At 47.2% G+C, this 27,720-nt stretch overlaps 2 protein-coding genes across 2 annotated transcripts in view; both read left to right on the top strand.

Moving 5' to 3' along the window:
- The window catches only part of tg (thyroglobulin), a 20,760-nt gene extending 4,661 nt beyond the window's left edge, over positions 1–16,099 (top strand). The window contains exons 6-48 of the mRNA XM_085423997.1: positions 571–677; positions 808–951; positions 1,374–1,559; positions 1,679–2,187; positions 2,375–2,759; positions 3,124–3,162; positions 3,689–3,919; positions 4,564–4,668; positions 4,756–4,833; positions 4,954–5,057; positions 5,712–5,823; positions 5,911–6,072; positions 6,245–6,436; positions 6,541–6,668; positions 6,832–6,982; positions 7,438–7,587; positions 7,821–7,964; positions 8,265–8,429; positions 8,576–8,680; positions 8,804–8,913; positions 9,002–9,107; positions 9,187–9,384; positions 9,468–9,638; positions 9,726–9,812; positions 10,722–10,787; positions 10,878–11,015; positions 11,289–11,465; positions 11,624–11,738; positions 11,857–11,936; positions 12,260–12,406; positions 12,544–12,609; positions 12,713–12,847; positions 12,927–13,317; positions 13,497–13,584; positions 13,671–13,821; positions 13,901–14,094; positions 14,241–14,396; positions 14,473–14,610; positions 14,693–14,880; positions 14,980–15,084; positions 15,307–15,447; positions 15,520–15,701; positions 15,964–16,099. Of these exons, the coding sequence (XP_085280123.1) occupies positions 571–677; positions 808–951; positions 1,374–1,559; positions 1,679–2,187; positions 2,375–2,759; positions 3,124–3,162; positions 3,689–3,919; positions 4,564–4,668; positions 4,756–4,833; positions 4,954–5,057; positions 5,712–5,823; positions 5,911–6,072; positions 6,245–6,436; positions 6,541–6,668; positions 6,832–6,982; positions 7,438–7,587; positions 7,821–7,964; positions 8,265–8,429; positions 8,576–8,680; positions 8,804–8,913; positions 9,002–9,107; positions 9,187–9,384; positions 9,468–9,638; positions 9,726–9,812; positions 10,722–10,787; positions 10,878–11,015; positions 11,289–11,465; positions 11,624–11,738; positions 11,857–11,936; positions 12,260–12,406; positions 12,544–12,609; positions 12,713–12,847; positions 12,927–13,317; positions 13,497–13,584; positions 13,671–13,821; positions 13,901–14,094; positions 14,241–14,396; positions 14,473–14,610; positions 14,693–14,880; positions 14,980–15,084; positions 15,307–15,447; positions 15,520–15,701; positions 15,964–16,064 (6,628 nt within the window). The 3' untranslated portion in view covers positions 16,065–16,099. The remainder of the gene's footprint in view (positions 1–570; positions 678–807; positions 952–1,373; positions 1,560–1,678; positions 2,188–2,374; positions 2,760–3,123; positions 3,163–3,688; positions 3,920–4,563; positions 4,669–4,755; positions 4,834–4,953; positions 5,058–5,711; positions 5,824–5,910; positions 6,073–6,244; positions 6,437–6,540; positions 6,669–6,831; positions 6,983–7,437; positions 7,588–7,820; positions 7,965–8,264; positions 8,430–8,575; positions 8,681–8,803; positions 8,914–9,001; positions 9,108–9,186; positions 9,385–9,467; positions 9,639–9,725; positions 9,813–10,721; positions 10,788–10,877; positions 11,016–11,288; positions 11,466–11,623; positions 11,739–11,856; positions 11,937–12,259; positions 12,407–12,543; positions 12,610–12,712; positions 12,848–12,926; positions 13,318–13,496; positions 13,585–13,670; positions 13,822–13,900; positions 14,095–14,240; positions 14,397–14,472; positions 14,611–14,692; positions 14,881–14,979; positions 15,085–15,306; positions 15,448–15,519; positions 15,702–15,963) is intronic.
- Positions 16,100–18,642: 2,543 nt separating this feature from the next.
- LOC146659995 (uncharacterized) lies at positions 18,643–26,842 on the top strand. The gene is made up of 4 exons (XM_085421937.1): positions 18,643–18,781; positions 19,685–20,196; positions 22,236–22,364; positions 24,573–26,842. The coding sequence occupies exons 1-4, from the start codon at positions 18,733–18,735 to the stop codon at positions 24,594–24,596; spliced, it is 714 nt and encodes a 237-aa protein (XP_085278063.1). The 5' UTR covers positions 18,643–18,732; the 3' UTR covers positions 24,597–26,842.
- Positions 26,843–27,720: the final 878 nt, after the last annotated feature.

Genomic DNA, 27,720 nt, shown 5'->3' with positions numbered 1-27,720 from the left:
AGTAACAATGAGCGTCCTGTTGCTGCGGCTTTGAAGACGTGACACTAGTTCAAAATTAACGTTGAAGGTTGGCGTTTAAACTGAAAGCAGCAGCTGCTGACGTCATCATGCTTTTGGACTGGATCTCCTGCGACCTGCAGGCAGAGCTTTAGCTGGTCCTGCAGCTGCTTTTGTTTATTTCATTAAACTTTAAGTGATCTTGTGAGCTGAACTCCTGTTAGCAACATTAATCCTTTTGAAAGAATGTTTCCTGCTGTGGTTAAAGGATCAGTGATGGTTTTATTGAAGTCGTGTCCTCATGTCTACACCAACAGTGTGAGACAAGTCAGACAGTAGAGAGCAGAAAACCCTTGAATCCATGTCTGAGGTCATATAGTGCATATAAAAGATCATAACGGGACAGTGAGGGAAACAAAGCCAAACATGAAAACATGGGAAAGCAGAGTGACGGGTGGTGCAGAAAACTGGTGGTGAAAAGAACAACTGGTGGAATTAAAGCCCCCTGTGCAGCAAAACAAAGATTTCAAAATAAAACAGGAAGTGGTGCTGTGAGTGTGTTTGTTGTTTCAGGTTTCCAGAAGCCTTTGAGACGTTCAGCAGCTTCAGGAAGTTTTTCCCGCTGGTTTCCTCCTACTGCTTCTGCTCAGACAGCCGAGGCCGAGAGCTGGAGAACACAGGTACACACACACAAACTAACAAAATGTATTTATTCATCAAGAAAATCTTCATCAGACAGAATCATCAGGTCCGTAAGGATGATGATGATAACAGCGGTGACTGTGATGAAGGTGTGCTCTTTCTGCCCAGGTGTGGAGCTCCTCCTGTCTGAGGTGTACGACTCGGCGTTCTCTGGTCTTCGCTCCGGTCACTCCTTCTCTCAAACCAACATCTACCGAGTCCTGCAGAGGAGGATGCTGGGAGTCCGCCTCGCCCTCACCGGACACTTCAGATGTAAAATTATTTAGAAAAACGTCTCCTGCTGGTTCAATCTTTTCAAACTGAGTTATGGCTGCTGTACGGTGGAGACCCTGGTCAAAGCTGGTTGGGTTAGCTGGATTGGTTTGGACTGTGATTTAGTTTAAAGTAGTTTTATTGTAGGTTAACTGTGACGTGTCCAACTGTGTAAGTCAGGCGAGTGTTTCATGTTGTTGTGGAGGTCAGGCCATTGTTGCACCTGGACAAACACCTTGCTGCGATATCAGAGCTTTCCTCCTCCACTGGCAGTGTTGGAGGTAGAATGGAACGGCTTCATGGAAAGTTTGCTGTTCGTGCATCATCTCGTTTTAAAAAGTGTAGAAGGAGGTGACGGCTGGATCAGATAACACTGGTCTAAACACGTATGTGACCTCCACCCATCCTGCTCTCTGTCTCAGGCCCATCTCCCTGTGAGGAGGAGCGGCGAGCAGCGATGGAGGCGAACAGCGTATTCATCCCATCCTGTGAGAGCGGAGGAGCCTTCGCCTCCAAACAGTGCCAGCAGGGGGGGCAGTGCTGGTGCGTTGACCCTGCGGGGAGAGAGCTTCCTGGGACTCGGCAGCACGGAGACTCCCTGACCTGCAGTGAGTGTTTGAGCTCTGTGTCCAAATTTTTCTTACACTTCTTCTCATTTGTCTCAGTTTCTGCATCTGTCTTCAGAGCTCCTGATGCCTTATCTCGTTTATCTTTTCTCCTCCTCCAGGTTCAGGTCTGGCTGACTGCCGCTCTCAGCGCCGTCTGGCTCTGTCCCGTCTCTTCTCTGGTCCCGTTGAGCCTCCTTTTCAGGCCTCCTCTGGTAGCCCTCCAGCCTCCTGTCTCTCCCTCCTCCAGCCTCTCAGGGACCTCCTCCCAGTGGACTCTGACCCCACCTCTTTTCTGTCTCAGCTGGTCGAAGTCCTGCATGGCCTGTTCCCCTCTGTGGGCGGGGCTCTGCAGGCTCTGACTCGCTCCTCCCCCCGGCGCTTCCAGGAGAATCTGTTCGGAGGGAAGTTCCTGAAAAACGCAGCAGCTTTCAACTTCAGTGGGGCGGTGGGATCTCGGGGAGCTCTCAGTCTGGACCCGCCGTCCTCTCAGAGCCTCGCTGTCCGCCTGCAGAGGAACCAGGACCTGGTCCAATCTGTCAGCAGAGCCCTGGAGGACCCCGCCTTCCTCTCCACCCTCCAGCAGACGCTGACGGGTCTCAGCAGCTCTCAGTCTGCCTCCGTGGAACAGGTGACGTTTTTACGCTGCCGTGCATTTGTGACACACACCTGAACATCCTGCCTGGTTCTGCTTTTAAAGAGAAGCTGGAACAACATCAGCGTCTAACCTGCCGATCCAGTTCATCCCATCATCTTCTGGTGACTCGTGCGCATCTAGTTTTTCTCCATCATCACTTAAAAATGTTGATATTTTCCAGGTCCTCACTCCTCTGCTGCGCTCCTGCTCCACGGATGATGACGATGACCTGGCGGCCATCTTTGTTCCCAGCTGCACACAGAGCGGTGCTTTCCAGGAGGTCCAGTGTCAGGGTGCAGAGTGTTGGTGTGTTGACCCTCAGGGGCGGGAGGTGAAGGGGTCTCGGACCGTCACTCGACGACCTCGCTGTCCGTCCCCCTGTGAGAGAGCGCGGGCGGCGGCCCTCGAGGTGAGATCGAACATGGCGGCCAGTGCTGAAATCCACATCCCGGCGTGCTCGCGGGATGGAGACTTCCTGCCGCTGCAGTGCGTCGGCTCACGGTGCTTCTGCGTGGACACTGAGGGGAAGACAATGACTGTCGGGCCAGCAGGGGGCGCTGTCACCTGTAAGACTCAGAAATATTTCAGCTCAGAGATATTTGTATTTTTTATGTTGGAATAAAAAAACAGGAAGAAAAATAAATCTTTTTAAAGTGCAAGAAGAAGCGTAAAAGCAGCAGGCGATCATTAAACACTCGCTCATCATCAGATTGAATTCTGAGCAGCTGCTGTGCACGGACGCTGTAACCACGGACTCGCTTTTTCCTCCAGCAGTGCTTCAAGAGTTTTACCTTGAAAAAACTCAGATTGCAGCAGTTCTAAACTATAAGTAGTTCTTCTGTAAAGATCCGGTTTTGTCTTGTTTTGAGTTTTTTGTATTTTATACTTTGTGTTCACAAAGTTACAGGATGCTCTGTTGTTTCGTTTCAGGTCCAGAGAGAAAAGCAGAGACGCTTCGATCCTCTGCAGGTCAGATCGAACCTGACGCCTGAGTCCAATCAGACCCAAAGTTCAGCCTCAATTTTGGGACATTAAACATAAACTGTTTCATTCATTTATGTGACAAATTGTTTTTGTGCTTAATGAACTTTGTCTTTCACGTGAATTTTCTTTCTTTCTTTCTTGGATTGTTTAAATTTCCTGACTCACAGTCAGGCGGTTAGTTATTTTAACTCGGCGCTTCATCTCTCTCGCTGTCGTCTGACTGAAGGACATGTCTGTCGATACGTTTGTTGCAAATCAGGCAAAAAGAACAAAGAATGTTTTAAAAAATAAATAGAAAACAGTGAAAAAATACAGAAATACAAAAGTATTTATAAACGATAAATGTTCTATAAATGAAAACAAAGATAAATAAAAGTAAATGTCAGCTTATGTCGCACTAAAGTGATAAAAAGTCATTTTTAGGTCATGTGACATACATTTATTTGATGAGTTATGATTTTGGCAGTTTTTGTCCTCCACCGTCTGGACGAGTCTGTTGTGGTCTCTGCAGGTCGGTGCTCGCAGGCGTCGGCCGAGGTCGAGACCTTCAGACAAGAAGTGAAGAGCATCGTCTCGCTCTCTAACTCCTCCCACATCCCTCTGGGATATGGATTCCTACTGGCCGAAGGTCTGCGTCTGACCCGTGAGGAACTCCAGATCAGCCAATCAGAGGAGGAACTGCAAGTTTCTGAGACGCTACTGAGGCGCCCCAGAGCTGCTCTGCGATTGGCTGCTTTCTCCAGTGAGTCACAGACTTTCAAAAGGATTTAAATCAATATATAAAAATACTTTTATTGTGGAATAAAAATGTAGTTACGGTCGTGCTTCCTGTAGTCCCAGGAACTGTTCTCAAGGCACTAAAACAACAAAACAAAAGAAAAATTCTAACTGGACCTGAACCATGTTCAGGTTTTTAACCCTGGAGCCGACCCCATTGGTTCTCCAGGGTTAAACGAGAGTCACACAAGTCTAAGGAGCTTGCAAAGAAAAGCGTCTGGACTTCTTTAAGTTGCTTGAAGACGTTTCACCTCTCATCCGAGAAGCTTCTTCAGTTCTAAGGTCAAATGGTGGAGAGTCCCAGATTTAAACCTAGTGGGAGTTTCCCCCCACAGAGGGACAAAAGGACCCCTGATGATCCTCTAATTGCCTGAGCCAAGGTGTGAAACTGGGTGTGGGTCACAATCAGCCAGAGTTTCGGGTCACACCGAGAGTCACACAAGCACAATTTTAAAAAAGGCCTCAAAGGATCCAGATGAACAAAATGACAAAGAGCTGAAAGACAGAGAAAACGTTCCTCGAGCACATTTTCCTTAATTATCTGAATAAAAAAAGAGGCGTGTCCCGCCTTCGTGTCGTCGCACTGACGCTGGTCTTCTTCCTGCTCAGCTGTTCAGATGCTGCTGCCTCGTCAGCGCCGCTCGTACCAGCCGTTTACTCCTCAGTGTGACGCCGACGGACGCTGGCTGCTCACGCAGTGTTACCACAGCACAGGTCTGTCTCTCTGACACACACACACACACACACACACACACACACACACACACACACACTTTTTTACAGAATAAATGTGTTTTTCAGGTCAGTGTTGGTGTGTCGATGAAGACGGACAGTACATCTCTGATTCTCTGACCAGCCGCTCGCTCAGCCTGCCCAAATGTAACACACACACACACACACACACACACACACACACACACACACACACACACACAAAGTTCACTTATCCACCTCAGTCTTTGTTGCAATCATAACCTTTGTGTGTTTGTTTCCCTGCAGGTTTGACTCGCTGTCAGAGAGCAAAGGCTCGCTCCCTGCTCTCCGGTTGGATGAAAGGCTCTGACATCACCATCTCCTCACCTTACCACCCAACCTGTGAGCAGGTATTAGCCCACAAACATGCATACACCCTTTTCCCAGCAAGCTGACAGGGATTAAACTTTGTCACATCTGTCTCAGCAACTGTGAGATTCTGATGAGAACAACAGAGCTACTGCAGGTGGGGCGTAAAGACCACTGAAACCACTGAAACCACTGAATATGACTTTTGTAGAGAAACAAACCAAGAAAAATACTTTCTGGTTGGATTCCAGCCGGAGACTCAAATCCTCGTTGGGGTGTTGTCAGGAAGGGCGTCCGGTCAAAACAAAATCAAAGATGCGGAGCTGACGTCTGTGGCAGGAGAGCAGCTGAAAGTAGCTTTCAGTGTTTTCCAACCTTCAGCTGCTCAAACTGCCTTTACTTAGATAAAGTTGGATTTCATCTGAGGGCTCTTACTCTTATCTGAAAACACATTTTTATTTACCGGCTTTTAATACAGCATGAGAGTTATTTGTTAATTCATATTTGGTGTTATTTTATTAGGTATGTTGTATTCTTGTGCAGCACTTTGGTCAACGCTCCTGTTGTGATTAAATGTGCTATATAAATAAATAAGCTCTAACTGTAACCATCTAAACTCTGTGTGTGTGTGTGTGTGTGTGTGTGTGTGTGTGTGTGTGTGTGTGTGTGTGTGTGTGTGTGCATGTTTGTTTCAGGACGGTCGTTTCTCGGTGCTGCAGACAGGGGGCGCTGCAGGCTGGTGTGTGAACCCTCTGACTGGAGGGACGATACAAACGGCAACACCAAACGCAACAGGACAGCTGACATGTACACACACACACACACACACACACACTCCTCTTAGTGATGCATTCACTGTCTTGTTTAACGCTGCAAACTGTGTGGTGCGTTCAGGTCCCAGCTGGTGTCAGCTACAAGGACTCCAGTGTCGCCCTGATGGCTCCTTCGCTCCTCTTCAGTGTGATGTCACTTCCTGCTGGTGTGTCTCCGAGAATGGACAAGAAGTGGGCGGGACGAGAACATCTCGACAGACAGGCCGCACGTCATCATGTGACCGTAAGAACTAGCTAAGCTCTGTGGCGGGATGGTGCATTTCCTTCCTGTGTCAGTTTGTGTTGATGAACCTCACTCGCAGCTCATCAGCGCCCTCTGGGTGAATTGTTACTATCACAGTAACCGTAGGATCAACAAGAAGTGGCTTGGCTCTGATGGTATATGCCTTCTCCAGGTCCTCTGTGCCCCGCCCCCATCATTACCCATGGTGCGCTGGTGTGCCGCCCACCAGCTGATGGACGCCAGAGCTGTGACCTTGCTTGTTACCATGGCTACCAGAACTCACTTGCTATCAGCAGTTTCCTGTGTGAGACTGCGAGTCGGAGATGGGATGGAGACCAGAAGCCGCTGAGCGGAGCCTGTCAAAGTGAGACGCCTGACCTCTGACCCCCTTGAAGGGCTACACTGCTTTTAAGCAAACCCGTTTTCTATTTTGCTCCTTTTAAAATCAACCTTTATTCTGTTGTTCAGTCTCTCGGCCTCCGCAGTCCGTGTCCTCCACGCAGCTCTGGGTGTTGCCCTCGGCCTGCTCTCAGATCAGCTGGTTACAGTCTCTGCTGTTCAACACAGTGACCAGCAGGGGGCTCTGTTCTGCACAGGTGACCTTACCTGCACCATGCCTTCTTTTCCTAATACTGACTGTTTACAGTCTGTATATTCATTTTCTCTAGTGTTGGTGATGCAGAATGCAGGTCTCATTGTGTGTGTGTGTGTGTGTGTGTGTGTGTGTGTGTGTGTGTGTGTGTGTGTGTGTGTGTGTAGCTTCCCTCATCAGGCCGCGCTGTGTCGCTATGTGACGACTCCTCGGTGACTCTGCAGTGTGACGGTGACGACTCGCTGAGGTTGATGGTGAGATGGAGCGCTGCTCTCTATGACCTCCCGACCTCTGACCTCCCAGACCTCCATGACGTTGGTGAGCAGACCATAGACTGTATACAAAAGATGGCCATAACCACTGTGACCCATTTTTTTTTGTACTTTCACATGATTTCACTGTTTTTTTTAGCGCAGAGGTCAAACTCATATTCTTTTCAACCCTGACGTTTACATTTAATAGCCAATCAGGAGACAGTTGGGAGGAGCTTAAACAGCTCATTTCAAATCGAGGACGATGCAAAGCTGCTCTAGTTGAGCCCAAGAATAAAAGCATGTAAATAAGACGGAGACATCCACTGGAAACTTTTTAGCTCATCGAGTATTTAAATTTCAATTCAACGACCTGTTGACCTGTTACGACCTTTGATGGCATCACAGGGTCTAAAGTTTAGCACAATGAGTGAAATCGTTTAAATGGCTACAAATTTGGTTTTATTCTAGAAAACTTTTTTCTCATAAAATTACATTTTGAGTTTATTTTTATTATTGCAGGTGTCTTCCTGAATGAGTCCAGACTTCTGGAGGGACTTCAGGGAATTCTGCGCTCCGTGTTGTCATCAGAGCCCAAACTGGTTTCTGTGACTACACCGAGCTTCGGCTGTTCCCGTGGTTACCATCTGGACAGCGACAGCGAGGGCTGTGGTGAGTCTCTGTTCAGCTCAGACATCCAGACTCTGGACCGCAGAGTGTTTCAGAGTGTGGGATCTCCTTCACTCAAACTTTGGTGCCCATAGTTTGAGCCACGTTTGATCCTTGTGGCTTATATCAGAATAAAATCAGGTGTGTCTTCACCTGGAGCTCGGTAAGAGGTGTGCCCCCCCGTCTCTGCAGTCGTCTGTTTGTCCCGTAACTCAGTCTAGTTTCTCTGTTTCCAGTCGTTTGTCCTGCTGGCAGTTTCTCCCAGGAGGGGGTGTGTCATCTGTGTCTTCAGGGGACCTATCAGGACGAAGAGGGGCAGGACTTCTGCAACAGGTGTCCCACAGGGTCGTCACCTGCTGGAGCATCATCTGTCAAGGAATGTGAGTGTTTTTAAACCAGGATTCATTTATTACGTGACTGAAACCAAACCGGGAGATTTCGTGTTTTAGGCGAAAGTTTAAACTACATCATGAAGCCACTTCCTGTTAATGTGTTTATTATATTCATGTTTCATTCTATCTTCCTCAGATGGCTCGAAATATTTCTGTCATTTTATTCTAAAAGTATTGAAAACTGCATGTTTTACAAACTCGTTAAAGATCTCTTAAGTCTGACCATCAAACCTTAATAGAGAGACGCGTGAGTGTCGAACACTTTGTGTTTGTGTATGCGTGCATCAGGTGTGACCGAGTGCCAGAGGCGGGGCCTGCGGTGTTCGCAGCGAGGTGACTTCCTGCCAGCGCAGCCGGATGTCCTCGCGGGCAGGTGGAGGTGCTTCAACAGCGAGGGGGTGGAGCTCGAGTGGAGCAGCAGTGACAAGGTTCTGACTGATGACGAGTGCTCAGGTGAAGATGTAGCAGCCAATCAGAGAGCAGCTGTTCACAAGTTTGTTTTTGAGCGTTCTCTTTAGTGTGTGTGTGTGTGTGTGTGTGTGTGTGTGTGTGTGTGTGTGTGTGTGTGTGTGTGTGTGTGTGTGTGTTGCGTGTTGCAGTCCTCAGCAGGTTTCAAGCTGTTCCCACATCAGACCTGATTGTTGGAGCTGCAGATGCTGAAGTGCTGCAGACGATGACCTCTGACCTCCCTGCCTGTGTCCGGGGTAATGCACGTGTCTCTTATTTTCCTGCTCTGGATCCAGCCTCAGCGATCTGACCTGTAACTCTGGAGGATTTTTGGTTTGTGGTGTAAAAACTCATCAACACTGCTGCTGTTTCTCTCACAGCGTGTGCAGCACAGCCTTCCTGCCACCATGTGGCGCTGTTCAACAGCCAGACTCAGTGTGAACTGTACAGCACACACAGCCTGAACACACACTGCAACACCTCCCAGCAGGTACACACCTACACACACCTGCACACACACATAAACACACATCCTTAGAAATAACAGATTTACATAAATAAACACAAATTTTTTTTAGTCCAGAGGTTTTCTGGGTAATGCTCAGGCTGAGCTGTTTGATTCGCTAAGCTGCTATCTGAGAGTGAGGGGCGGAGCTTCAGATCTGCTGGTCATCAGGAAGAAAGGTACTGCTATCATCAGAGCCATGTGAGGTGTGCTGCAGCTGTGTGTACCTGTGTGCTCAGTCTGGTGTGTGTGCTTCAGGTGCAGAGTTTTCCTCGCAGCAGCAGCACAGTTTTGTGAGGATGAGGATGATGAAGGCGGTCTCAGGTGTGTTCAGGACTCAGGTGTTCTCCTCCAGGCGGACCTCTCTTTCCGACGCTCATCGTTTCTGTCAGGACGGCTGCAGCCGCGACACCTGCTGCGACGGATTCATCCTCAACCAGAACAGCCTGGAGGGAGGTATGTTACCATGGAGACCATGGAGACACGGACAGGTGATAGCTGATGAATGAGAGCGCCTCGTGTCGTCTTCTCTCTGTCAGGGTCCCTACTCTGTGGCTGGTTGAGAGCTCCATCAGTGCTGACGTGCGGGGACCGGGACTGGGATGTGATTGGTCAGGGAGCGGCCAAACGCACTTGCGGGGCGGGGCTTACCTACAACGAGCAGCAGCGCAGCTTCATGTTTGACTTTGGAGGACAGGAGTTCACCATCAGTAAGAAAAATCAAGTCACGGCTAAAATCCGTCACTCATAAAACAGGTAACCACGCGACTAAAGCACTTCCTGTTTCCTCCTTCCAGCTGATTCTGCTCTGCCAGCTGACAGCAAGAACAGGAAGGACTATCAGGCCTCCATCATCAGCTTCCAAGCCATCTACCTGAACACTGGTACCTGTTAGAGGACATATTTTAGTACTTCATGACAAATGCATACAGAGACCTATGATCAGCTGTCTCTCCAGCTCTGCTGTCGGGTGTCTGATAGAGAGGCGGTCCTCATTCTGTGAGCTGGGTGAACCACAGGCCACAGCAGATCTCCAGAGCAGGACTGCCGATAAACCAGCTGCAGGACGAGCTCCTCTCTGAGGAAGCAGAGCTGCTGTGGGAGAAACTGGCTACAATTACACCAGAATAATTATTTACACCTGCAAGAAAAAAAGACCAGACTGGCAGTACTGAACGAGTTGAGCAAAGTTTGACTTACGTGACTGTTTGGTTTCACTTAACGCGCCTTATAATCCTTTGACGTCGACACTGTTGTGTTTGTCGTCTTCTGCTAGCGAAGATTTATGTAAATTTGACAAGCTGGGTGGATTCTGTACTGTACAGGAGACACGGCACGAGACTGATTGAAAATGGTCTACAGCCAATCAGGACGCAAAACACAATGTGCTGTGAAAAAAAAAAAAAACGTGCAAAATTGCACCAAAAAAAATCTGTGAAACAGTGAAGCTGTGAAAAGTGCCCACTATGTATATACATATGTATTTATACTGAAACAGCAGTGATGGCTGAATAAACTTAAACAAGCTCAAGAGCGCCCCCTATGGAACAGGTAGACCAGATATTAGAAATGATTATCAGTTCTCAGATCAAAAAGGACCACCACAAAGAGCTATCCAGTAATGAAACCATGAGACAGGAAGGGACAACTCAAGTTTCAAAATAAAACTGAGGCGACTGTCACTTACTGTTATTCTCTCAGAAAGACTCAAAAATGTGCTAAAATAATTCATTTAAGTCACTCGCTGACGACACTGTTTGTCTCAGTTCTGCTTGTTTGTTGTTGTGATGCAGCTTCGGCCGACGGCGGTTCTGGTTCTTCTTCGTGTGCTGCAGCTGAGCTCAGCCCTCCTCTGGACGGTTTGTACAAACAGAGCAAAAGTCTGAAGTTTCTGTTGGATGGTTGGCGACGTGTCACCGATGCTTTTATGGGCTCTGTTTGTGTTGCAGCTTCAGTTCAGCTGAAGTTTGCGTCTCTGTCTGAGGACGACGTTCTCGTGGATCCTCAGAGGAAGCTCCCCGCTCTCTCCTTCTGGCTCAACAAGAACAACTACAACTCCCAGCAGGCACAGCTCTGGTGTCTCACGCGTATGTGAAGCTGTCTTCTCGTCCTGAATACAAAAATGGAGATTCTGGTTTTCTGGGTTCTGCTTGTTGTAAAAGTCCAATTGACCAATAATGTAGCAGCTTCAGTTCTCTGCATGTGGAGGTCATTAGCCATGCTGTTTATACGCTGGAACCCCTGAAAAATGTTCGGACGGGTTAGTGCCTGTGTCGGGACAGCTGCCTCAGTCTTTCAGGTCACGCTGGCATCACGTCGGCGGTTTCCTCCATCAGTCCTGAGACGCTGTGTGGTTTCAGGTTGTGACGAGGAGCCGCAGTGCTCGGTTGCTGACCTCAGAGATGCTGACTCGGCAGGTTTCTTCAGCTGCTCGTTGTATCCGGACAGCAGAGTTTGTGGAGCTTACGATAAACCTCTGAGACGACCCTGCAGCCCCCTGCTGGACAGAGCGCCCAACAACACCTACAGCAAGAAGGGTAAAGAGGGGAGCTCAGAGAGTCACTGTCATGACTTCATAGCTCCTCCTGCTGTTTTTAAACACTGTGTGTGTGTGTGTGTGTGTGTGTGTGTGTGTGTGTGTGTGTGTGTGTGTGTGTGTGTGTGTGTGTGTGTGTGTGTGTGTGTGTGCATTTAGTCGCTCTGTCTGGACCAGTGAAGAGCTTCTATGAGAGGGTTTCCTTCAAGAAGATGGTTTCTTACTCTGTACGCAGCCGAGTCAGCCTGGGAGAAAACACACCGCTGTCTGAGGGGTAACCCACACACACACACACACACACACACACACAACAAAATGTGTTTGGTCTCGTGTTGAAAGGTTTCAGAAAATACTTTAAATAGTAAAACCTCAGTGTGTTGGATCTGCTGCAGGTTCACGGAGTGCGAGCGCCGTTGCGACGAGGATCCCTGCTGCCGTGGCGTCGGCTTTGTCGGTGACACCAAATCCAGAGGTATCCATAAAGCTGTATGAGCGTTGTTTTTTAATCTTCATACTTTATAACGGTAACTCTTCTGGTTGCAACATGACTTACAGCTTAAGCCGTCTGTGACCTCAGTAAACTGAATATAACACGATGAGCATCCAGTAAATTATTCACCTCAGTGGAGTCAGACCAGTCAGACCCACTCTGTGCACAACGTCGGCAAAGAGCAGGCAAAATGAGGGACATCAACGCTGGTGTGTGTGTGTGTGTGTGTGTGTGTGTGTGTGTGTGTGTGTGTGTGTGTGTGTGTGTGTGTGTGTGTGTGTGTGTGTGTGTGTGTGTGTGTGCAGGAGGCTCTGATGTGGTGTGTTTAGCTCTGATTAGTCTCGGGGTTCAGACCTGCAGCGAAGACGACGTGACGACCTGGAGGACTCAGGACTGCAGACCATCAGCAGTGAAGACCACACCGGACCCCTTTGGCTGGTACCAGAAACCCGGTACTGAAAACACACACACACACACACACACACACACACACACACACACTTTAAGGCAGCAGGCCTTCAGTTTATCTGAACATGAGGCTGAAGGAGGCGAAGCTCTGTGTGAATAAAGGCTGTGTTCTGCTTTGCAGTGAATCAGTGGAGTCCGTCTCCTGCTCTCTGTCCTCCGTTCAGCCTGCCACCGACCAAAACCAACAGTAAGACTCCACCCACATGCAGATACTCGCAGTAATACTGTCAAAAGTACTTAAAGTACTGCCATTACTTCTTTTATCGCTCACCCCTGAGTATTTTTCACAGTTTCGCTGGACGACTGGAGTCTCCTCGCCGACTCTTCAGTCCTCGTCGACCCGTCTCTCTCTACCTATGATGTCATCCACGTGAGCCGTGATGTCGCCGATGACAGAGATATGACCAGGGACTGGTGTCTCCATGGTAACCATATGTGGGGGTTTTTAACTACTCTTTGGTGTACCTCACTGTCAGATCCTGACTCTGCTCTGCTTCCCATCAGCCTGCCAGGAGGCGGAGTCTTGTGCAGCTGTGTCACTCAGTGAGGTGGAGTCCGCCACGCGCTGCGTTCTGTACCCTGACACAATAGTCTGTGGCCTAAGCTCCGCCCCTGAATCCCCCGCCTCGTCTTCCTGTCGACTGGTCGTGAGAGAGCCCGCCCCCCAGGTGTACCTGAGACGCGGTGTTTTCTCAGAGCTGTCACAGACGTCCGTTTCTATCCCGGGCCAGGGGGTGCTGCAAGGCGTCGCCGTGGAAACAGCACTGGCATCAGACAGGAGGACAGTCGTTCAGTTCCTCGGAGTCCCGTACGCTCGTCCTCCAATAGGATCGCTCCGCTTTGAAGCAGCTCAGCCGGCTGAGTGGATGGGAACCTGGGACGCCACCAAACCACGGTAACTACCCGTGTGACCACAAACGCCTGTCCTACAGCACGTGGTCACCCAAGACACCCACAACCAGGATATAGTGAAAAACAGCGGCCTCACCTGTACAGGAAGTGGCATTGTCCATCGGCAGATTCCAGATATGAATTAACCCGATCAATGATCATCTTTATCTCTTCACCCGTCAGCCCCAGCTGCATCCAGCCTGGTGACGTAGCCTCTGCAGCCTCCAGTGAGGACTGTCTCTACCTCAACATCTTCACTCCTGCTGACCTGGTGAAAACTCAGCGCACTCGTTATTTCATTTATTCATGTTTAATTTTCTTTGATCACATTTTTTCTGTTGTTTGCTGTTAAACCAGAGGGGGCGTGTTCCAGTCCTGGTTTTCTTCTTCAACCCTTCAGCCAATGAGAACCCAGGACTGTTGGATGGCTCCATCCTCGCTGCTATGGGTAATATCGTCGTGGTAACAGCGAGTTACCGGACGGCGGCGCTGGGATTCCTGAGCACAGGTGACTTAAAAACAAAGAAAGAGAGAAAAACGTACACGCTAAATGACTCACCTGGCCTCCTGTCCACCCCTTTCTCCAGGTGAGTCTGGTCTCCATGGTAACTACGGCCTCTCGGACCAGGAGGCAGCGCTGCGCTGGGTCAAAGACCACATCTGGCTGATGGGCGGAGACAACAGCAGAGTGACGGTGGGGGCGGAGCGTGGTGGTGCTGACATCACCAGCCTTCACCTCCTGTCTTCGTCTCGTCCTCTGTTCCAGAGGATGATGCTGATGGTGAGACCTCGAGTCGTCCTTCCTTCCTCCAGACAGCAGGCGGAGACTAACAGTTGTTTTATCAGCAGTGGAGCAGATGCTCTGAAGAGGAACGATGACCACGAGCCAACCTCAAAGTTCTTCATCGCTTTTATCTCCTCCTGCAGGGCGGGTCAGCGTTTTCTCCATCACTGGTTCAGACTCCGTCCACCTCCAGACGTCAGGCCCTCGATCTGGCCAAGGAGCTCGGCTGTGTGACCTCTGACCTCGCGGCCTGCCTCAGAGCGTCATCTGTCCACACGCTCAACGCCGCTCAGACAAAGGTAGACGTCCCGGACAGTTTGCGCTGGTGCAAGTCCTCGTGTCACGTGTCTCACCTGCGCTGTGTTCGCCCCGCAGCTGTTGGCGGTCAGCGGGCCGTTTCAGTCCTGGTCTCCGGTCCGTCAGTCCGTCTCTCGGTCGTCCTTCCACAGAGTGGACCTGCTGCTGGGAACATCAGAGCACGATGGTCTGATCAGCCGTGCTCGCAAGATAAAGGTCAGAGGTCACGCTTAAACTACCTGTAAATCTACTCAAGAGGTTCAGTTTAAGAAAGTAACGGCGGCATAATTTTCATCAGGACTTTGAGTCTCTGCAGGGCAGAGCTGACAGCAAGACGGCGTTTTACGAGGCTCTGAGCCGCTCGCTGGGCGGAGCCACGGGAAATGAGCTGCTGAAGGAGGCGGCGGCGTGGTTCTACTCGCTGGATCACAGTCCCTCAGCTGCTGGATACAACCTGTTCTCCAGAGCGCTCAACAACGCCACCAGGTCAGAACCGACACGCACACACGCACGCACGCACACACACACACACACACACACTGTTGTCGTGTTTCTGGTGAACGCTTTCATGTGTTTGCTTTGCAGAGACCTGTTCATCATCTGTCCCACGCTCCAGATGGCGAGGCACTGGGCGGAGAACAGAGCTAGCGTCTTCCTGTACCACCAACCGGCCTCCAGCGCTCACGACAGGTGCGCATTTCTACCTCAACGCTAAACATCAATGTTCCTCCGTCGCCTCTAACACAGAACATACTTGAAAGGAGGGCGGAGTTGTACAGATAAACCCTGGATGTCACTTCCTGGACCATCCGTTCCTCACAGCAGACCTCACCCAGCGTTATGATGGTGACCTACACTGTCTGCATCAGAGGGGCTGTTGGGTGTAAAAGGCTCTCCTGTGTGTGTCTGCAGGGCCGACGTGTACCTTCCTCTGGATGTTCAGCTCGCCTTCGGGACACCTCATCATCCAATGAGCTCTCAGCGCTTCGCCTCCTCTGATCGGCGCCTCTCTCTTGCCATGATGACCTACGTCTCCAGCTTCATACGGAGCGGGTGAGGCTAACGCTCGAACCTCCGAGTCCTGCGTCTGGAGCCGATTTATTCATTTTTTTTTTTTGCTCTCAGGAACCCAAACCCATCCCGATCGTGGGCGGAGTCAGTTCTGCCCCGCTGGCAGCCAGTGCTGTCCTCAGAGGCTCCGCCCACCTACCTGGAGCTAAGCACTAACCTCCATCATCAGCGGGGTTTGAGTCAGAGCTCCTGCTCCTTCTGGACCCAACTGGCACCCAAACTGACGAGTCTGACAGGTGACAGAGATTTCTACTGGTTTCTACTGGTTTCACCTGTGCCCTCAGTTTGCTCCTCTGCTGTCTCACCTGAGGTCCTTTCGCCTCGTTCAGCGATCTGTTCGATTCAAATCTTCCTGTTTCCTGTTAAATCTACTTTTCTTCACCTTTACAGAGTTTATCGGATTATCATTGTAAACTTTGACTCACAGCTCAGAGCAGTGACGCAGCAGAGAGTAAGGGAAACCATCTTTCTGACTTTTCTTTTTCCTTTGGTTTCCAGGTGCATCGGGGGCGGAGCCTGTTCAGCCTGCACTGACCCCTGAACCCCCAGTGGCTGCTCCATCCAGCCAACCCCAGACTGAGAAAGATGCCTACAGCTAAACTAATGACATCATCACCCACTAAGGGGACTTCACAGTTTCATCTCCCATAATTCACTTTGATTCAGATGGTTGCTGTTGATCAGTTTTGCTCATAATCATTAATAAAAAGCATCTCAAACTCTCAGCTGTGCTTCTCGTTTGATCAGGGTTCAGTGTTGAGTTGAGTTCAGTCATCCAGCTTTGTTCAGTGTGAGGTTTGTTAACTCAGGCTTTCTGCCTCCGGTAAAAAGGGGCTTGCATGGCTAAAGTAGCATGAAAGTCCAATCATGTCAGACATCTGTGGAACGGGTGCCAGAGATTAATGCAGAAAAACCCATAAATAAGTCATTTATCCCCTGCAGATATTAGCATATGTTTATGTTCTAGCATATTTGAGCACATCATAACTCATTCGTCTGCTTCGTTGCGCACCCCTGTGAGGCCAATGACTTCCTGTGTAAGACAAGTGTGTGCTGTGTTTACCTGTGGATAATCAGCCAATCACAGTCAGCTGCTCTGCGGCTCCACCCTGTTCACCTCACCTGAATCAGGCAGCAACATGAGACATGGACACTTAGTGCAGCTTTGTTTCAAAGAACAAAGATTTTGTGACTGCGTCACAATTTTCAGGCAGTATGTCAAAAAGGGAACGACCTGCATTCTTTCTCACAGCCAGCAGGGGGCGACTCCTCTGGTTGTTTAAAGATGTTTGATTGTGAATCTGTGAAAACGACTGCATTTCTCACCAACCTTTGACCTCAGTTGACGCTTTGCTGCTGTCTTTACGCCCTCAGTGTTACTAAAACTGCATGAATGTTATTTTGCACCTCGTGGTCTCGTTTGGAGTGAAGCTGCGCGCGTGATGATGCATGTAGACATTTTAAGACTTCACTGTGGGGTTTCACAAATTAAATCCTGACTTGACGGTGGCCACAGCCATCTTTAATATACAGTCTACAGTTAAATCAGCTTTCAGTTTGTACTGATTTAGTTTAATACTGTAATACTAGTTACAGTATTAAACTAGTAGTTACAGATACAGAAGCAAGTCTAAAGAGGAACACGGGCGCACTGCACCACATTTACCTCAAAGCTTTAGTAACTTTATTTTTCATGAGACTTATTGGTTATACTAACTAAATGACACTAATATTTAAAAAATCTAAAAATAAAAAGCTTGTTTTCTTTGTAGGCAGGGAAAATATTCCTGGGGGAATGAAACGGTAAGCATCTGACCCGACGCTGTTAGCCGCAGGTCTGCAACCAAACTGCACATGATTTTCTTGAGTGTTTCTTACAGATTTTTACTCCCTGAAACCAGAAAAATATTTTTAAAATCCTCGTCAGGATTTCTCGCAGGTTTCTAGTTTAATTAAGCGTACAGTTTCCCTTTTTAAACTGAAATCTGTGTTCAGAAACAAAGATTTTTTTCATTGCTGTTGTGCTTTATTAAATGGAAACTCTTCACGTTTGCAGAAAACCCTGTACGTGATGGAGGGACATGGAGATTCTTTGGATTCGGCGCCCTAAAAAACACCAAATTTACCAAAAAGATCCCACGCAGCTGCAAAATGTTGTTGCAGAGCTGTGACACCATCATGTCTGCTTTCTGCAGCATTAAACATTTCATCCAAGCACGGCACACACCTCAGCTCACACACACACACACACTTCATCGATGGACTCACAGGTAGCTGAAGCATTAATGTCCACTCGTTTTTCTTACGGTGGAAAAATGGAAACACGTTTGAATGTCAACATTTCTTCTGAGTTATTGTTCGAAGCACTGAAATGTTGTCTTCCACCTTAAGCTTGAAAAGTGAAGTGAAATTGCTCCTTGACTAAAAAAACAAACACGTCCTCATAAATGTACCAGTTTTGTGCGATGCATCAATCGCAGCTACACACAAAACAGCAACAATGTTCCAACGTTTGTTAACTTCAGTGAAACTGGAAAATGTCCTTTATTGAACAGTTTGTGATGTATAAATGCAAACAGACGACTCGGCTGCTCTTCGTCCAGCTAACCTCCCGTCTGTGAGGGGAACACCCCGCTCAGTGCGGCCACGCATGCCCGAAGCATCGACTCAGCCAGCCGGTGAAACCTGGCAACCTTCAGTCTGTGTCGAGTGACAGTTTCTCCTAAACCGACTGTTTTAATCAGAAGGTAAAAATTCATAGAAAGTAAACAAAGATGAGTTGAAAGATAAACAGAAGAGTTTTTCCGCATGCTTTGACACAAATCTGAAAAACTGTGTGGCACAAACACACTTCTGTACAATCTACACTTAACGGGCTGCTGACGCTGGTGAGTGTGCGATTATTTCCATATTGATCTACGATGTTATGGATCCATCCCTAAAGCTGCAGCGCTCCGTGTCGGCACACTCGGATCAGAGATTCCTCGTTGGGTTTGTTTTTATCTCTCGGGTTTAAACAGCTGCACAAACAGACAAATAAGAATGAAACAGGAAACTGAGCTGCGACCACAGAGTGGAGCTCTGCTGTTGCTGAAACCCAAAGGCATGTTGGGAGGCGGAGGAACGCAGCCCCTCCCCCCTCTCTCTCCCCCACCTGTGTGCAGGTGAGGCGGGTGTATAAAGGAGTCTTTCTCTGGATGGAAACAGACTCCGGCGGCCGCTCACACTGAGATCTTTGTCACAAACTTTCGGATTTCCTGCAGAAAGATGGAGAAACTGCTCGCGCTCTGCTTGGCTCTCAGCCTCACCGCCTCAGGTTGGAAAACTACACCTAAACTACACCTTTTTAGATCTTCTGTTTTACTCTTTTCTGTTCCGTCTCAGACTCGAAACAAAATAGAAATCGAGCATCAGAGGAACACAAACATGTTAAACAATGGAAACTAAAGCTGTCAAAGATATAAAAGAGAAAGAATAGTCCTTTAGTTTAGCGACGGTCTGCAGCTGAGCTCACTCGGTCTGATTGTTTCCATCATTTATTAACCTGCTGATTGATAAACTGTCCAGAAATAGTTACATTCAGATTTCTAAGGTTTTCTTTTGTGTGTGAGTCTCAGCCTCGAACCCTGAGATTCACCTTGCTCATGTTTCAGTGCAGCACAGAGCGCCTTTCTATGGTCTGTTGTCTTCATCATTTACTTCATCGTTAGTATTTTAACCTCAAAAATCAGCAAACCTCAGCATGTGAGAGATGCATCAGATATTTTGGGAGGCTTCACGTGTGGTGGTGAAGCCTCGTCAGGAGGAAAGATGCTACAGACTCGATCTCTGTTTTATTTGGTGTTTAACAGCTGTTAGTGTGAAAGAAGTGATCTGACGGAAGCAACACAGGATGTTATTTTGCAACAGTCGGTGAGACAGATATTTTTCGCTTTACCTTGTGGGAAGATCTATCTAAAACTTCTAAAGTTCATCATCCTCCATGATCACGTTTTCCCTATAATTGCAGCATGATTTCATGTTGTTTTATTCATTAAAACTAGTGATTGTTTACTGAGCTCACAGGTGAGGTGAGCAGAGTGAAATGAAGGCAGTGGAGTAGCATACACGGCACTTTGCAGCCTCATTAAACTCCCACATCGATACCTTTGATTCCTGCCTCGGTCACAGTCATCATAAGATTGACTGAGTTTATTTAAAACTGCTCTTGTTCCATTAGTGGCCTCTGGAACAGACTCAAACAACACAACACCAACCCTCAGCACCTCTTCTAACAACGCAACAACATCTGCTGGACTCAACACCACCAGTCCATCTGTTCCCAGCGCCACCAACACCACCAGTACATCTGTTCCCAGCGCCACCAACACCACCAGTACATCTGTTCCCAGTGCCACCAACACCACCGCAGTGACGACGAACCCGACAACCGCCTCTCTGAATGTCACGACCCCGCACAACAGCTCTTCAGCAAACAACACAACCTCTACAACCGCTTCGCCCGGTAACGGCACCAACACCAATTCCTCCACGACATCCCCCCCTTCCACAGAGAGCAACGGAACGGCCACAAACCAGTCGACCACAACTCCGAGCACGTCCACGAGTACGACCCAGAGCACAGCGGCGTCTGCAGCCGGCAGCAGTGCGGGGGTTCCTGGGTGGGGCATAGCTCTGCTGGTCCTGGCGGCTGTGGTTCTGCTGCTGCTGCTCCTGCTGCTGATCGGACTGGTGAGTGCACACATTTCACCTTCACTCCAGGAAGTCAAATCACATCTTTATAGACACCCCACAATCCATCTCAGCAAATATGGAGACCAACACACTGCCTCTGGTTCGCGGTGCGTTCAGGGACTGCGCCACATTCGGTAACCGCTGCGTTGCCACTGCCAGGGTTTCAAATAGCAGCATTTTATCAAAGCTGCATCTCACAGACACACCCGAAGCATCCTCCGCATCATGTTTCTGGCCTCATTAGGTCAGGGCATCATCACAATTTGAATTCAGTCAATTCAGTCGTTCAACATTTATTTTCGTAAACTACGAATCAAGTGTTTCCTTTACAGAGGTGCACTTTGGTCCTGCAATCCCAAACACAACACAAGCCCAAAAGGTTGACTCTGTTCACCTGGACGTTTTCAGTGGGAGAAACCTTTCGTCACTCATCCAGGCGACTCCTTCCCCAATATTATAAACTGTACATTTGCACAATGACTGAAACTGGCAGCCCTGCATGAACAATGTGCTGGGAGGTCAGTTCCTTGATCATTAATATGAAAATCCTCATGACCACTGATCAATGGTCATGAGAACCACAGAGTTGGGAAATGGCGGCAATCACAACCCAACTTTTCACAAAGGGTACCCACGGTCACAACACTGCTGCCTCACAGTGGCTGCTCCAAGACGTCGGCCTGTACAAACTTTAAGTATTGTTGAAATAATATTTTTTACACTCTAACAGAAATCGATCAGCAGTAAAGTTTGCATCTCGTCTTTTCAGACAGAATCTGGACGTTTCGTGTATCCATGACACCCGACTTATTATTTCCATTTGATCTACTGCCACTGTCACATTTACCATCATAAATGCCATTATAGTTCATTGTTAGGTGGTTGCCAGGCAACATGCCAGCATTAAAATGTCATATATCATAACATTAAAGTTAAATTAGACGTTAATGTTACGAAATTCAAATAAAATGTTTCTCTAATGTTTTCTATCTGAAGAATTGCTAAATAAATGTAATGTTATCCTGTTGGTCGGTGGTTGCTGGGCAACATGGTGACATTGTTGTAATTAGAGCACAAATTGAACAATCTGTGCAGTGTATCAGATCCTCGGGCCCGAGACCAAACCAGTTATTACCTTACATGCTTCTAGCAGGTCTTTGGACTTCTCCGCTTTCTTTCCGTCTAGTTTTAAATATCCTCTTTGTCTTCAGAGTTACTGCAGTCAGCTCAGGGTTGCCTTTTTTTAACCACAAAGAAATCAACACAAATTTGCTGAGCTTTCATCCCAGTAATCAAAGCGTGTCTGAAAGGTGCGGGTGACATCTGCAGCCTGCTGCGGTCTCAGCACATTCTTCCTCCAGAGTAACGTGCTCGTTATTTGAGTCCTGCATGTTCTTCAGGACTTGCTGCTTAATTCAATCATTGCTCACCCTGTAGATTTTTATCAGCACCAACTTTACATTTTAGCTTTACATCCTGATTGTTTTGCTGACTGAGAAATCTGAGGCAGCAGAAAAAAGAAAGAAAAGAAAAAAGGCAAATGCCCCCGAGGTTTGAGCGATTATAAGAAACACCACACTTCTGACTCATGGACGAGGACTACAGGACTTTTATTCTTCGCTGCCAGAGCAATGATCAGCAGTGAAACGCGACACCGGCATTTAGCGTTTGCCCCGGAGCTGGACCAAAGTCAGAGCGTTTTCCATTAGGGGATAAAATACTGACTCAGAGTTCACTGAATTCACACAAATCTGAGACTGAAACAGCCACTCCCCATAGTGGCAGCAGAAATGCTTCTTTATTACTGAGGAAAACTTCAGATTCTGTGCATTTATGTGGCAACAACAATAACAAACACTGATTGGAGCACATGATTGGCACGAGCGCCCTCAGCAGACAGTCTAAGTTTCTGTCTGATGGCCATGTATATTTTCACGCAGCAAACATATGTCGTGTTTAATAAGCTTCCTCCTTTCATCATCACTGTGGATTTTAAACATTCAGACTGAGTCAGGCTAATTGTTTTGTCTCTCCAGCTGGTGTGGTGCTGCTGCTACAGGGGGCGCTCCCAAGGCTTCAGTCCCTACGACCACCTGAACAGCAGAGACGACATCCCTCTCTACACCACTCACGGGCGCTTTGAAGCCACCAATGGGAGACAATACGTAAGTCCAAACGTACAAATATTTGAAGGGTTCACGTAAAATTAATCATGTGCTCACAAAGAGGGCCACAGTAACCTCTCGGAAGTCCTCAGAGGCCACCCGCCTGTTCGCCCCTGATGCTCGTGAGGACATGTCACACTGTGTCCTCACATTGGATATTTGTCACTGGTTTTTCGTAGGCCAGCTCAGAAGTTAGCATCATCCTGGATCCCTGAGCAAAGACCCGACAGGCTCATGCAGAAAATAATCTGTGTACAAGTTCCTCCACGTTCAGTGACATTAAACACATGAATGAACACATTTCATCACCATACATCAACATCTGTCATCATGTTACGTAAGGCCCAAAATGGCCTCCATACGAGGAAGTAGTAGCTCTAACATTGACCAGTAAGGAACCACCACACGCACACTGCAATGGGGTACGCAAGATTTATTTTTTCTTTCTCCTGGTCAAACTACTGGCTGAAGACACAACTCTGGCCAGGAATCCAAGGCCCAAGGCCCAAAGCCACCGCGGTCAGGGTTCTTTCAGGGATCGTTTCCATTAAAATGTGCAAACTTCATCCTGGAATCTTCGAGGCTTCCCTGCTGCACCAGTGTCCTACTAAAAGACAACAACAACCCCCACTTCCTGTTTCCTCTCCCCTTCATAGAGAAGGGCTCCAGTCCTCCCCAATCAGCTGCTCCCTGTACTCAACTCCAAACAGCTGGCAGCTGGACTAGAGTAGAGTCTGCACTCCCACGTGGGTGTGGCCCACACCTCACACCAAACACAAAGAAACGCCAAAGCATGCAATTAATACAAAAAAAGTCTAAAGTAATGCCAGCCCAAAAGCTTAGTGGGGATTCTCACCATGCTGTACTCCGTAACAATCACACCTCAGGGACACGTCGCATGTTCCAACTTTAGGTCCTGGTATCTAAAGGTCTCTAACCTGTTAACTACAGACCTTATTTAGCACACAATGACCTGAGACAGCGGACACACATGTGACATCATCGATCGGCCCGTCCATCAGAGAGAGAAGGTGGAGTTATCGGCTCGTGCTACGCAGGCTATGTTAACCTGTAAACGTCTTCTCGAGCTGCTGGACAGATGTTAGGTTTAGGATATTAGCGATAGAGACATTTTTATGGAAGCCCGTTTCCGCCACTAAAAAAAAGGATCCATAACTCAAAATTTCGAGTTACTTTCTCGAAATTTCGACATATTAACTCAAAATTTCGATTTATTAACTCAAAATTTTGAGAAAAGCAACTCGAAATTTCGAGTTAGCGCTGCTAATCAGTAATCTACGTGAATGACGTCATTTCCTTGTTACCCGGAAGCTGAAGCCCTCAGCTACAAATGCTACAGCTAAGCTACCGGTAATACATCCAGTCGTGAATGCACAGATTGCTGAGTGTTTTCAGCCTGGCTTCAAATGATGAAATCCCCGTGTTATTAGCTGAATCACATGGTGTTACTATCAGCAAACGTACTCGCCAAAGCGCCAATTTGTTGGGATCCGTTTTTGAGTGCGCGCTCCTCTGCGCCATATGCTTCCGGGTAACAAGAAAGCGACCTCATTCACGTATATTTTTGATTGGCAGAGCTAACTCGAAATTTTGAGTTATATTTCTCGAAATGTCGAGTTATGGATACTAGCTTTTTTGTTTTTATTTAGTGGCGGAAACGGGCTTCCATACATTTTGTATCACGCACTAAACAGACTGACTCACTGCTGGCACCTCTAGTGGACGTTAGAGAAACTGCAGATTGTGGACTGGGATAGTCACAGTCAACTGAAGTTTAAACTGGAAATGTAAAAAATCCAGGTCGAACCTTCCCATAATTTAATAAAGTGACTATGACTGAAAGGAGTTGGACAAACAAGGGCTGAGTGAATATTGGTTTTAGTAAATATTTTAAAAACCCAGCCACTAAAATACTTTAGCTTTTGTTATCAGCGCTGGGTAAAGTGACGCCTTTTCATACGTCTGTAAATCATTCCTGCCGGTCACAGTTTACATTCTCCACCTTTTCCCTCTTTATGACCCCGATGACGGTGCAGGATTTATGACACTTATTGTCACTTTCCAAAATCAATAACTAAGATAATATTCACTGCTTCCGCCCACAGTTGTTGTGTTATTGGTGAATAAGTGAGGAACGAGTGCTGCTTAAATAATCTCGATGCTCATCCCGTCGTTCGTCTTTTCCAGGAGCAGACCGAGCGGCCGAGCTAGACGCCCACTCATCGAGGATCAGACCAACGCAACACGTTTACTTTGTATCTCTCAGTCTTTTTTACAAACATCTGTCATAATTACTGTTTTAATGTCATGAACATTAATTTATTCTCTGAACAAAAACTGTTGTTGTTGCTTTGCTGTTTTTTTAAAGGTCTCAACAAAAAGCAGAAAATACAATTTTATTTAAAGGGAAACAAAACAGAAAAATCAGAAACGCAGTTGCACTGATCGGTGGATTTAGGCGCATTTATATTTTACTTTTGTTATCATATTTTTATTATGTTGTCACAATTATAACACAAATTTTACATGTATCTGATTTCCATTCCTTCCAGTCTGTCACATTTTGCAATCTTTAGAAAAATCTTCCATATTTACGTTCCTATTTGACCAGTATTACTTTGGCTTTGTTTCCTCTTACAAATCAAAATCATTTCACATTAGTTTTAATTCCTAAGTTGATGTTGTGACTATCGTTAGGCTAGATTACCTTTTATTTCTCTTCTTATTCTTTATCTTTTGTCATTTTTTGCGACAGGATGTACCCTCACTTGCCATTGCATTAGGTACACCAGTTAGGCTCATCCAAATATCTAATCAGCCAATCACATGGCTCCAACTCAGTGCGTTCACACATCTGGACATGCTCAAGCCAGGCTGAAGTGATTTAAGTGACTTTGGTCTGAGCATTTCAGAAAAAGGAGATGTGCTGGGATGTTGCCACACCACCATCTCCAAGTTCACAGAGAACGGTCCAAAAGCGAGAAAACAGCAGTGAGCAGCTGGGAGACACCGCCAGAGGTCCATGAGAATGGACACCTCTCAGCTGATAAAAGCAACAGTCTCTCCAGCGTCCACACGTCGAAGCTCGAAGCAGATGGGCTTCAGCAGCCCACACCGGGGGCCCCTTCTGTCAGCTAAGAACAGGAAACAGAAGCTACAGCTCACAAACACTCACCAAAAACAAAAACACTGATCTACCGAGTCCGTAGGATCAGAACTGGGTGTAAACAGCATGAACGCATGGATCCGCCCTGCCGTATTAACGGTTCACGCTGCCGGTGGTGTGATGGACTGGGGGATATTTTCTGGGCACACTTTGGGCCCCTTGGTACCAACCGAGCATCGTTTCAACTCCATGCCGACCCGAGTCTTGTCACTGACCGTGTCCAAACCTTTATGACCACATTCACCATCTTCTGATTGGCTGCTCGTGTCACACAGCTCAGATCGTCTCAAACTGGTTTCTTGAACATGACGATGAATTCACGGTGCCCAGATGAGGTCCACAGTCACAGATCTCAGTCCCACTGAGCGCCTTTGAGATGTGGAGGAAGCTGTACGATGATGTCACATCGACATGGACCAAAATCTGGTTTCCAGGAACGTTTCCAGGTGTACCTAATGAAGTGGCTGCTGAGGTGCAGTTCCAGTGCATAAATACACTTTAAACATTTCATACATGTATTTTCCCTCCTTACTGTTGGAGAATTAATGTCTCACCTACTCAGCAGCCATTTAATTATATAATTATTGATATAAAAAGCTACAGAATACAAAACGTGGTTTTCTATACAAACACACTGTTGTGCCTGTAATTATATATGCTCCATGTTTTCACTGTTTCTATAGCTGCCAGTGACACTGACAGTTCACATGATATGAAGCTGTTTCCACTTGTGTCCCATGGTACTCTTCTTTTTACACCTAAATCAATTCTTCGTGTTATTTTTAAGACTATTGAGGGTTTTTGAAAAATGTTCGTGCTTCTTTTTCCCACTGTTTTTCTTTCCTGGTAATAACTTTGCTATTATTTGTACTTTTATTGCGTGTGTTGGTTTGGCAGCGGCTCCAATGTCCCACTTTTTTTGTTTGTTATGTTTGCAGCAGGACAATCGTGGCCTGAAAGCAAATCCTCATTGTTGCAGGTTTGATTCATCTTTTCAAACCAAAGTCTAAGTTTATTCTTTCCAACAAAGCAGCTCGGTCACAAAGACAGAAAGAGAATGCGGGCGTGGAGCGGGCGCAGCTGCGGAGGAATGTATGAACTTGGGAGCGTTTAGCAGGAGTGATAAAGCCGATATCAACATAAAGAGGCTGGGATGGGCTCTGAACTGAGTCAGCATCACAGCAACCGTTACCAGCAAAGAGAAACACGCTCACTCGTTTTAGGTTTCCATTTCTCTGGGCTTTTTTAAAATCTTTTATATTTTATCTGAATAAACAAATCTGCAAAAGTTTATTGTATCGTTGTTTGTCATCATGTGTATTTATCTTGTTACAAATTTGTCTTTGTTTAACTTTAACGCATCGTTTCCACAGCATCAATATCTTATATTCATCTAAATGTAGAAGGTACCACGTTACAGATGAAGCCTTCAGTTCAATTCAATTTTATGTACACAGCGCCAAATCACAACAACTGTCGCCTCAAGGAGCTTTATATTGTAAGGTAGATCCTACAATAATACATACAGAGAAAAACCCAACAATCATATGATCCCCTATGAGCAGCACTTTGGCGACAGTGGGAAGGAAAAACTCTCTTTTAACAGGAAGAAACCTCCGGCAGAACCAGGCTCAGGGAGGGGCGGGGTCATCTGCTGTGATTGGTTGGGGTGAGAGAAGGAAGACAGGATAAAGACATGCTGTGGAAGAGAGACAGAGGTTAATAACAGATATGATTCAGTGCAGAGAGGTCTGTGAACACATAGTGAGTGAAGAAGAAACACCCAGTGCATCATGGGAGTCCCCCGGCAGCCTACGTCTATTGCAGCATAACTAAGGGAGGATTCAGGGTCACCTGGTCCAGCCCTAACTATATGCTTTAGCAAAAAGGAAAGTTTGAAGCCTAATCTTGAAAGTAGAGATAGTGTCTGTCTCCTGAATCCAAACTGGAAGCTGGTTCCACAGAAGAGGGGCCTGAAAACTGAAGGCTCTGCCTCCCATTCTACTTTTAAATACTAACATATTTCTGACATATGTAAGTGCCATAAACATCAGCCATCAATAAAAAATATAAAACAGCATTTGAACAAACAGTCCTGCCAATGGCAGAATTGGTTCTCTGACAGCAGCACAACTTTTATTTCAGAGCTGTTTTTAAACCGAGACGATG

The sequence above is a fragment of the Rhamphochromis longiceps genome, linkage group LG11 (assembly GCF_057381845.1).
Source record: "Rhamphochromis longiceps isolate RC_006_pf linkage group LG11, R_longiceps_female_GT1.1, whole genome shotgun sequence".
NCBI classification, from domain to species: domain Eukaryota; kingdom Metazoa; phylum Chordata; class Actinopteri; order Cichliformes; family Cichlidae; genus Rhamphochromis; species Rhamphochromis longiceps.
Note: the sequence above shows the minus strand (reverse complement) of the source record. Positions and strands in the feature narration are given on the sequence as shown.